The sequence below is a fragment of the Corythoichthys intestinalis genome, chromosome 2 (assembly GCF_030265065.1).
Source record: "Corythoichthys intestinalis isolate RoL2023-P3 chromosome 2, ASM3026506v1, whole genome shotgun sequence".
In the NCBI taxonomy this organism is placed as follows: Eukaryota; Metazoa; Chordata; class Actinopteri; order Syngnathiformes; family Syngnathidae; genus Corythoichthys; species Corythoichthys intestinalis.
The window spans coordinates 29,076,159-29,087,293 of NC_080396.1; the positions used below are offsets into that span (position 1 = coordinate 29,076,159).

Sequence of the window (11,135 nt, forward strand, 5' to 3'; positions counted from 1 at the left end):
ACGAGCATTGCGGCCGTAAACATAACAATGACAGCACGTAGGTTCAAACGCTCGAAAGTGTGTCTTCACTTCACGAGGAAAAATTACAACAAAGCCACTTGCAGTCATTGCAAGGTGGAGATAACTGCATCGGAAGGGAATACGACTGTACTGTCCTCACCGAGACGCTAAGGCTCAGTCCTGGCTATACAGCTACCTAAACTCCCAAATGACAATGCAGAAGACGTTGGTATAATATGCTGATTTTATTCAACCATCACTTGAAGAGTAAAACTAAAAATAGAAATGAACTAAATCAGTTTCGTCCCCAATAACAAACAGGTTCGCATCAACGTAAATCAGTGATGATTAGCTGCTAATACAGTAAAAACACAAACGGTTAGCATGCGTTCGCTAGCATTAGCACATCATTCAAACCACTACACACTGGATTTAAGTGTCCGATCGCGAGTGGAAACACACAACAACAACACAAAAGATGACACATACAGACGTTGCCTCTGTAGATATTTTACAAACATTAACAAAAGACATAGGCTCGTAGCAGTGTTTCCCTCTCTCACTAACTCGCTCACTCGCTTGGATGTTTTGTAGCTGCACTTCTTCGCGTGTAAGCGCACTCTTCTTCTCGTGAGGAAGTGCAAGGGCACCCCCACTTGAGCGTGAAAGCACCATAAAAACTAAAAGGCATGCATTTCAATATAATGGTAAATAATACACTTTAACACATATTGCCAAAGGCACAACAATGACCTATATGCCAATATATACCAATAGTTTTTATTTCTATTAGAAAAATGTTTCAGTAAAATGTTACACATTCGTTTCTATTTTTGCCACTTATTGCCACAGTTAACATTGAGGCTTTGGGCCTCTTTTGACCATGTTGTGAGTTTGTAAGGTTGTGACTTCTGATTAAAAAAACTTGATGCCAATCAAAACGTTTGTTCTTCTTTTTCCCCAAATTAGAATCGATAAGAGAATCGATAAAGAATCGAATCGTTAAGCAATATTGATAATGGAATCGGAATCGGAAAAATCTTATCAATTCCCATCCCTATATATATGTATATAATCCATACATTAACCCATTTCTACACACTTATCCTGCTCGGGGTAACGGCGTGGTAGAGCCTACTTCAGATGATTTAGGAGGAAAGGCAGATTACACCCTAAACTAGTCCTCAGTTAGTTAAATGGCACATATAGAGACAGACAACTATTAAAACTCACATTCACACTGCCTGAGTGGGAATTTTACCTATACTGCTGCACGAATGCACCGTTTCGCTCTCATTGACGGTCTTAAAAATAGTATGTTTTATCACTGGAACAAATGTTGAGTCGTCATCTTTCGAGTCCCAAATTACAGAAATCCCAGAATGTCTGACACCCCCCCACACCTCTCCTCAGTGGCATTTTAAAGTGAGATTAGCTTCCAAGTGCAGTTTAATAATGCACCGGCTCCATGTTCATTACCACTGCATGCTGAGGGCTGTTTAACATAGAGTGAACCATTTTGATGAAAAAAAGTATTAATAATGTTTCTCATTCTAAGTTATTAAATTAGATTTTAAAAATACAGCTACAGGCGTTTAGTTGAAATTGATTGCCGAGTGATAGCTAGGCCCCGTCTTAAAACATCCTTGCATTGTCAAGTTCATTAAAGGAACACGTCACAGCTTCTGATTGTGATCGCTGTGGCAGAATGTTCCTCTCACGCTGGAACATTGTTCTCCATCAATTCACAGGCCGTGCTCGTCTTCATCATAAAAGAGACTTTTAAAGGGATGGTACACCTACTTAGTCGACAATATGCCACACTGCAAATCTTTCATTGCATTCTTTGTAAGGCTACATAAAAGAACTTGTTCGTTGCTGTTTTATATAAAGATTTCTTGTAAAGGTTTGGCTCACTATTGATGAGAATATTAGCCATTTTTTTCGTAATAAGATGTAAATGTCAATAAGACCTGAATAAATTACATACATGAAGGAATTGAATAACAACTAAAGTCGTACTAAAATTGAACGGTCCAAATTTGGATAATAGTATTTACCATTTTTTGGGGTAAAATTAGGATCCATACATCCATACATCCATCAAGTTTCTATATCACTTGTCCTCAGAATCATCTTTATTGGCCAAATTTGTCAGAAGCACACAAACAGAATTTGTCTCCGGTAAGCTGATATTAGAACAAACAAAAAAACGAGGTGCTATAATAAATGTAGATTAAGACTGTAAAATTAAATTAAGAGAGCCATTTAGCCATGTAAGAATAAAAGTAGTGCAAGGGGGTTGTGCAATGACTGCTGTGCAAGTGATAAAGAGAGTTATCCAGTAATGTGACTTGAAGTACAATAACTGTGATATAGTGACTATACAATATAGATTGACAGTAATATGGAGGACTGACCAAAAGCCGTTATATAATGTCTAGGGCTGTAAAACGATTTAAAATTTTAATTGAGTTAATCACAGCTTAAAAATTAATTAATCGTAATTAATCGCAATTCAAACCATCTATAAAATATGCCATATTTTTCTGTAAATTATTGTTGGAATGGAAAGATAAGACGGATATATACATTCAACATACTGTACATAAGTACTGTATTCGTTTATTATAAAAATAAATCAACAAAGTGGCATTAACATTATTAACATTCTGTTAAAGCGATCCATAGATAGAAAGACCTGTTGTTCTTAAAAGATAAATGTTAGTACAAGTTATAGAAATTTTATATTAAAACCCATCTTAATGTTTTCGTTTTAATAAAATTTGTAAAATTCTCAATCAAAAAATAAACTAGTAGCTCGCCATTGTTGATGTCAATAATTACACAATGCTCATGGTGGTGAAACCCATAAAATCAGTCGCACCCAAGCGCCAGTGGAGAGTGACAAAACACCAAAAAACACATGTAACAAGTGGAGATGACACTGTGCTGTCATTTTAATCTGTTTGAGCGGGGCATGTGCGTTGACTGCGTCAAATATGTCAACGTGATTAATTAAAAAAATTAATTACCGCCAGTTAACGCGATAATTTTGACAGCCCTAATAATGTTCTCAGACAGTGAGGCTACAACAGTGACTATGATAGTAATGTCAAAAAAAATAGATGTGCAAAAATTTTCAAAGTGGCACTTTTGAATTAAAAATTTGTTAATGGAGCCCTTTGTCTGGTTGTCAGCAAATAGTCACAAACAGCCATTCAATCTCACACCTAGGGACAATTTAGTCTTGTTTCTCTTCAGATATGGCAAAGCTAGAGTAGAACTTACAAACTCTACACTGGACGGTATGAGCTGAGATTCGAAAATGAGATATTTCATTTGTTAGATAGATGTGCTTACCTCTGTGCTCGTCCATGTACTTTTATTGTAAAATTAAGGCAAATGTCTGAACTAAAAGTTCATTGTAAAGTTATCCGGATTAGCCACATATTTTATTTTGTTTAGCTCCTGATAGCTAACAAGAAAACACCTTTGTATAGTAATATCTGTATTTTAAAAGGGCAAATTTAATATACAAGATTTTGAATTGATTCAGGTTTTGGGATTTTCGTTTTTTGTGCTTGCCACATGCAGCTTTGAGCACAAGCCCCAATTAATTGCTGTTTTTTTCCCCTCCCTTTTCTCTTTTCTGTTATGTTTGTTGTTGCTAAGGGTGAGCTGCTCGACGCTACAGCCGATTACATGTCAGGGCTGGACGACATGACAGACCCCGACTCCTGTCTGTCGCGGAAGAAGATTAAGAAGACTGAAAGTGGTATGTACGCGTGTGACTTGTGCGACAAAACATTCCAGAAGAGCAGTTCCCTTCTCAGACACAAATATGAACACACAGGTATATACTGTTCTAGACCCTTATTTCCAACCCCATTATATTTCCTTTTGTCAATGTTTGTATTGAAAATCCTCAGTGAATCTTTTAACTTGTCCCCTCCTCTTCCTCCTTCCTCTGTTGCACATCTTATAACTTGCTTCTTCATCAACAGGGTGGACATAGTCGTAGTAGTCGTTTTTCCTAATGAATAAAGGCAGCTGTATTATTGGCGAACGATCGCATCAGCACCTTCAAAAGCGCCACTAACGAGTGTCTTATTAACGCACCGATACAAAGTTCTTCTTTCACGGGGTTGCATCATTCATTTCAGACGCTATCTCTCGTCGAGTGTTTGCCGCTTTTGTGCGTCTTATCTATTTGGACATGAAAGAGAAGGCTGGGGCAGCATTGCTTTCATGCTCACGTCACTGTGTTGTTGTGGTCTTGCACAGAAGGGAAGTGGTCGGACCGGAGATTAAAAGCCTGTTTCTCCCCGTGCGAGGCGTACTTTGCAAAAGTTTAAACGAAAAGAAATGCTGGCGTCCTGCGGCAGGCGCGCTCTCAACATGAACTTGAATCATATTTAGAGATAAGCTTGCCCCCCCCCCCCCCACCCCACCCCCTCCTGCTGAGCTGAGATTTCTTTACTCCTCAGCCACCCTATTTATGATGCATTGACAAGTGGGATGCACGGATGAGCTTCTTTGTTTGGACCGCAGCAGGGAACTTCCGTAATGTCAGCCAGCGAATGCGAACACACTTCCTCTTCGCAATTTGAATAAGATTGGATTTGATGTCCCGTTATGTCATTTTGGTCCTCGCCATCCAGTCCATCAAATTCTTTGCTTTCCTCTGCTTTGTGATATTTGTTGTGGCGTCCCACCCGCTGCCACGCCACTCACGTTCTCCGCTCTTTGTTTTGTGTGTCCACAGGCAAGCGGCCGCACCAGTGCCAGATCTGCAAAAAGGCCTTCAAACACAAGCATCATCTCATCGAGCACTCCCGTTTGCACTCGGGTGAGAAGCCCTACCAGTGCGACAAGTGCGGCAAAAGGTTCTCGCATTCAGGCTCGTACTCGCAGCACATGAACCATCGCTATTCGTACTGCAAGCGCGAGGCGGAAGAGCGTGAGGCGGCCGAGAGAGAGGCCCGCGAGAAGGGCCACCTGGAGCCCACGGAGCTGCTGATGAGCCGAGCCTACTTGCAGGGAATGACACCTCAGGGTTACCCAGAGCTGGCGGAGCGCGAGGCCATCTTGCGGCACGATGGCGTGAACGGAGGGATCATAGAGGGACGCAAGGAAGTGGATGAAGAATATGTGAAGATAGGACGCAGGGAGGACGAGTTTGAGTTTGAGGAGGAGGAGGAGAGCAAGAGCATGGACACGGACCCGGACACGTTGAGGGACGAAGAGGAGAACGGAGAGCACTCGATGGACGATAGCTCACTGGATGGCAAAATGGAAACCAAATCGGATCGCGAGGACACAATAGAGGACGCCATGTAGTCAGCTTTGCGTGGGAAACGTTGGGGACGTTTCTTCCAGTTCAGTATTCTTACCTGCTCGGTTTAAGATGGGATGTTTTAAACCGTACGTGCACGTGCCTAAGCTTCCGGGAAGCTTTGACCGCTAAATCAATGAGGCAGCGGCATTGAAGGGAGGGGGAGGGGTTTGTGACTGAAGCTGCATTATGCAAACCCAACAGAGAATAAATACATTTGGAAAATGTACAGTCCTAAGGCCTAAACATGAGTGTGGTGCTAACCTCCCCCTGCCCATGTTCCATAGTATTTATAGCACAAAAAAAGTGACTTGTACAAATTGCACTCCGCTTCTATAATCATGAAGAAAAAAAACAAAGTGTTGCCTATGTATATATTTATACGGGGTTGGAACAAGAGCAGCGGGGTCTGCGTACCCCCCTTTAGCCCTTTGGTGTTTGTCGTCACCCACCTTTGGTTCAGCCACCTGCAACCACACTGTGTCAGGCCTCCAATCATTAAGACTGTGAAGGATATGGGTCAAAGAGGAGGAGGAGGAAGATGAGCTTGTGGCACCTCCGTCTTAAGGGAAAATGTGGGACTGGACGCTTTGGGAGGGGGGATTAAATGAAGGATGAAGCCTTTGAGGTGTTTTATGAAAAAGAAGCCTTATATGCAAACCTTTTAACCTGTGTGTTTTCTGCAAGTGCCACCCTCGTATTGTGTCAAAGGAAGGTTACTTTTTTTTCACCAGCTTCAGTATTATGAGATGGTTTACCATTGTACTCTGCAGCACCCGTGTCAGTATTAAGACTCTAGGCAGCAGTTACTTAGTTTACATTATGTTGTGCAATGTTTTTTTTTTGTCAGTATTACACCAAACCTTTTTTTCTTTTTGGAAAACAACAAATTGCATTCATTTTATTTGTAGGTTGGAAAAAAAAACTTATTTATGTGGCCCATTTTATATTTCCTAATTTTATTTATTTCATACTGTTGTGTACAGTACTATAGGTCTTCAATATATAGATATATTTTAGTAAAAAGGAACATGGTGTTGATCATAGGGCAAAATTTACGTAAAGAGAGCATTTATTGTGTTTTGAAACATTGTGAAATGCGAAGTTTAATCTTATTTTTATTTTATTTCCTCTATTTTCCACATAATGGAAAAGTCCAAATTTGGGAACTTTTATACAATTGTGAAAACACTGTATTTTCGACTGAAAAAAAAAATTCCACTTCATCTTTGTTTCTTTTTTTAAGCTAAAAAATGAAGAGGGACTGTTAAATACTATGTATGATATCATGACTGAAGAAGAATCTTTCCTGAAATGTCTTTGTAAAAGTATTATTGAATTCTTGATTTGTAATTTCTCTTGAAAATGACCCTGCTCGAATAAAAGTAGCCAAATTACAAAATACCAAATACTTGCTGCATTGTCTTTGTTTGGAGGCAATAAATTATGTGTTACTTTTTTGTGTAAAATGTTCACTTTTTTTCAATATATTCTGTTATGATCGATCACAGAAATGCAGTATTTGTACAGATGCAATTTATATAGAAATTATAGTTATTATTATGTGTCGTAATTTATCATTTTTACATTGTGTTTAAAATGAGTAATACATTCCTCATATTAAAATGTGGCTACTGAACCTAAAAGACAACAACCAATATCCTGGCCGTTTAATGTTTCACATAGAGAAATACAGTATATTTTATTCCAAATGAACATTTCGGGGCAAAAAAAAACCTGAGTTGTGATTCCCCCCCATCCCCCAACTTAAACACATTTTAATTGCTCATCAACAGGAGAAAATAATAGCTGCAAAATATGTTTGCCTGCTCCCATGTTTACACTTTGCGGTGACAGGTGGACTCCATCACGCCCTTCAGTTGGCTTTATGCAGATGAATGGCAACATCAAAAGGCCCAGATGAAAGCACCAAAGGTTGAGCGATGCCAAACATCAGAACCAGCTTTGCATTTTCCCATCGATCGCGTCGCCACCGGATCATTCACAGACAGATCTCATGGATGAAAGGGGGCAATAGGGAGGAGGGAGTATGAGCGCTAAATGTTGATTAGCTGTTGAATTTGATATGTGACGTGGCTGAATAAGGCCGAGCGGGAAAGGAGCAAGTGCGGCAACGCTGCAGGGGATTGCCAGGGCACATCATGAATATGTCATCCGCTGCTTTTGCATCTAGATTTGCACACAAGTTTTACACAAGAAGGTCAAGGGTCAAGATGCATGTGATGAAATGTTTCTGCGATTCTGGGGGCGGCACTAGCAACTGGGGGAAGCGCCGAGTTCGTGGGCCAACATACAGTAACAAACCAAGGCCAGGATGCCCCCCAAAAATGGTGCGATTCAGAGCCGTTGCTCAGAAGTGCTTCTGTCGTTCTGCAATACTGAGTGAAAGTGATCCAGTCTGCTTTTACATGTACTGATCAATACCGTCTGGCACTATTAGTAGAAGCCCACTTCTAATTGCAATTGAGTTCAATGAACATGAACAGGATTGATTTTTACTGCACTTAATTTACTGACTGATTTCAACAACAAAATTATTTCTGCTCGTAAAAATGTAGCGACTTACATTTAATTTATATTACTATTTCATGTAAGGAAATGTTCACATTTCTAAATTATTCTCTCAGATTAGCACCCTGCATCAGCTGCAGCTGGGGCTGTAAAATTTGACTCTTGCAACCCATTGCCATACTGAATTATATTGCTGAAGAGGAAGACCATGGGCCGACAGCGATTAACACACAACAGTGGGCGAGGTGTTGTCAATGCTATGGAGTCAATGGAGGTGCTGGGAGTGCGTGCAGGCAACGCCGTGGCCTCGGGCTAAATGTACACTTTAGCTTTGGTCTCCATGAAGCCCCCGCAGTGAATCATTGCAGCTCAGCTGTCCAAAACAAACCACCAATCTGGGCTGGGCATATGGATGCGCAGCGCTCAATGACAGTGATACGCTGGTGTTGTCAGAAATGCTCTTGTATTACGTCACCAGTGCTGCAAATTAGATTCAAATATAGCAAAGCAAAATCCTCATTTTCAACACGTGAGCAAAGAGTCACAGTCATGGCTTTGCTGAACCTCTGAAACAGAGGTGGCCATATTTGGATACTGTCATTTTTGTGTTTTTAACTCACTGCCATTGATGGTTATATAAAATGTATTTTATCATTTGCAATGACTAAATTAACCAAATTTTTGATGACATATTGCTTTGCAAACATTTTAAAGAAAAAAATAAATAATAAATGTAAAAAATAAAAAAAATCTTTGACAATTTTGTGTATTGTTGCCTATCATGGTGAAAAATAAATTATTAAAGTTATTCCACATTTGCTTATGCTTTGTACAAATGATCTGGCCTATCTGTCCATAAAGAAACAAAGCAATATAGAAGTACTAGCAGTGAACGATCATGGAGTCAATAAGCTCAGCGTCACTTTCTGTTTATCCGCTCATTGATGAGGTAAGTCTGAAATGACACTTTTGACCGCATTAAACGATGAACACAACCCCATATGGCACCTGTGCAGCTCATGAAGGACGATCGCGGCCAAAGACTCGAGGAGGGCCCTGGCGCTCGCCGAGAGAAAGTTCAATGACATGCAGGGAGAGAAGGCACAAGTGACCAGCAGGGATTAACCAATCAGAGTGTCAGAAGAGCGGCCAGCTGTTCATTCTGGCCCGAGTGAAATGAGGCCTGGAGCAGGTGGTGCAGCACGATGCCAGCGGTGCTGAAGAGGAGGGGAGCCCAGGAGGAAGATGCTGATGAAAGACACTCTCCTAATGTTTCGGCATCACTCTCTGACTCCCTGCCCACATTATCATGAAGAAAGACTCTACTGTATCTCTGGAAAAATTAGACAAACTCAGTCTTTATCATGTGTCTGCTATTTTTCAAAATAAAATAAGGAGTACATAACTCATGCATAGAAGGTAGAACAAGTAGCTAATGTAAATCACAAAAACACCAGGTTGAGTATTTAACATCAAACTCCTCTCTCCTCAGTCTCTCTTTTAAAAAAAAAACAGACAGGTGAGCCCCCTGCTGGCTAACAAATTACTAAAAGTTTAATAAAAGTATTTTTTGTTGTTTCTCAGGATAAACTCAACATGGAGCTTATTAAGAAAGCATAAAATTATCCTGACTTTTTGTTCATTGATGGAACACAAACTGGAATAAGGACATGAGAGTAAATTACATTGCTGGTTACTGTACTTTTTGGACATGTTGATGTTCTCTCTGGTACATAGCTCATAAGAGAATGATTTTTTTGAGAGGGGAGGGCATTTAGTCATCAGCAGATCATTGCAAACATACAGTGGCTCAACATATAACCGAACATATTCGGGTAATGAGAGATGCACTACTCGTGCTATCCTTCCTTCAACATCCATCCATCTGTGGTGAAGTCAGGTAAAACTGTCCAAAGCATATATCCATCCTTATATTCTGCAGCTTGCTGGCTTTTAACTGATTCAGCCTAGCAAATCAAACATGCAGCTGGTCATCTGACTATGGTGGTTTCCTCCGACATTCAAAGGAGAGCCTCACTCCCCCTCCTTCTCACTGAGGGGTAAGTGATTATGTGTTTTGCCAAAGTGGTAATCTTTTGATATGCACAAACAGAGATTCTAACATGCCGGCAACAGCGGCTTTTTTTATGTTTTATTTTTCTGGGCTGACGGCTGATTAGGATGCCGGATCATGGTCCCAGCTGGGCGCAGGGTACATCGCTCATTACACGTTTTCTAGAAGAGGGAGGCTAATTCACAACGCCGCACAGCATGGTAGGTGTAATCATATCATGCAAAATCAGCGGTCAGTTCAGCGCGGCTGGAGCCTGATTAAAGGCCGCCAAAGACAAAGTGACACGTCCTCAACCTCATCGGAGGAGACTTTAAGCAAAGCACCGCTTAGCCGTCAAGGTTCAAGGCCCCTTCCTTTAAGGAAATTGATGTTTTTTTTTTCTCTCTCTCTGGGATCAGCATGTATTTTTTATGAAGCCGCATTGGCAGCCTGGGCAATCACATCACTGGCAATTTGATTTAATTAGAGCTAAGCATTTTTGACGTAAAATATCTGCTGTTATTTAGCAGTATTCTTCAGCGGTGCACGATGCGACAGTCTGAGTGAATACAGGGTTAATGTCATCAGGAAAAATCAGCCTTGCTTCGTTAACCCTTTGCTTGAGGTCTTTCGGTGTGCAACAGTGGCTTGAAAATTCTTTTACACTTTCTGTATTTAACCTTGTTTTAGACAAGGTGTGATTTCCCATTCGTACGTGCTGTGATTTTTCTTTATTTCCAGGGCTCTTTAATGGATTTAGCTGCATGTTGTGCTCCCTCCATGGAAATCGTTAATTATTCCATTGAGTACTTCCAGGTCCAACTTTCTTGCTGAAGAAGGATGACTGTGGCCTTAGATGTAGGTAATGTCTTTAAGGAAGCATCCCTCTGTAGCCTGCAGGGATTAGGCCATAATGACAGAAGATAATTATATTAAGAGTCATTTTCAAAAACAGTTCATGAACTGCAAATTATAGTTAAAGTTGCTCCTTAATGCTCTTAATTGTAATTAAATTTCCTAATATCTCTAGAAAATGAGCGTCGTGAGCAGAAGGCATGTCAGAGGGGAACTTTGACAGGGTCAGCTATTAACAAAGCTATGCTAAGTTCACTTTTATCCTCACTCCTCATGTCCACATATATTTTGGAAACTGTTGTGTGTTTTCTAACCACAGATTTTTTTGTTTGTTTGTTTTTGCAGACTCTTACTTGT

The 11,135-nt window shown here is 40.4% G+C and overlaps 1 protein-coding gene across 3 annotated transcripts in view; it reads left to right on the forward strand.

Annotated features, from left to right (window-relative positions):
- Positions 1 to 7,552, forward strand: part of zeb2b (zinc finger E-box binding homeobox 2b) — a 75,468-nt gene extending 67,916 nt beyond the window's left edge. Inside the window, exons 9-10 of one of the 3 annotated variants that reach the window (XM_057861609.1) lie at positions 3,676 to 3,856; positions 4,769 to 7,552. In XM_057861609.1, the coding sequence (XP_057717592.1) occupies positions 3,676 to 3,856; positions 4,769 to 5,343 (756 nt within the window). In that variant the 3' untranslated portion in view covers positions 5,344 to 7,552. The remainder of the gene's footprint in view (positions 1 to 3,675; positions 3,857 to 4,768) is intronic. The other 2 variants (XM_057861628.1, XM_057861618.1) reach the window with 2 other exon arrangements.
- Positions 7,553 to 11,135: the final 3,583 nt, after the last annotated feature.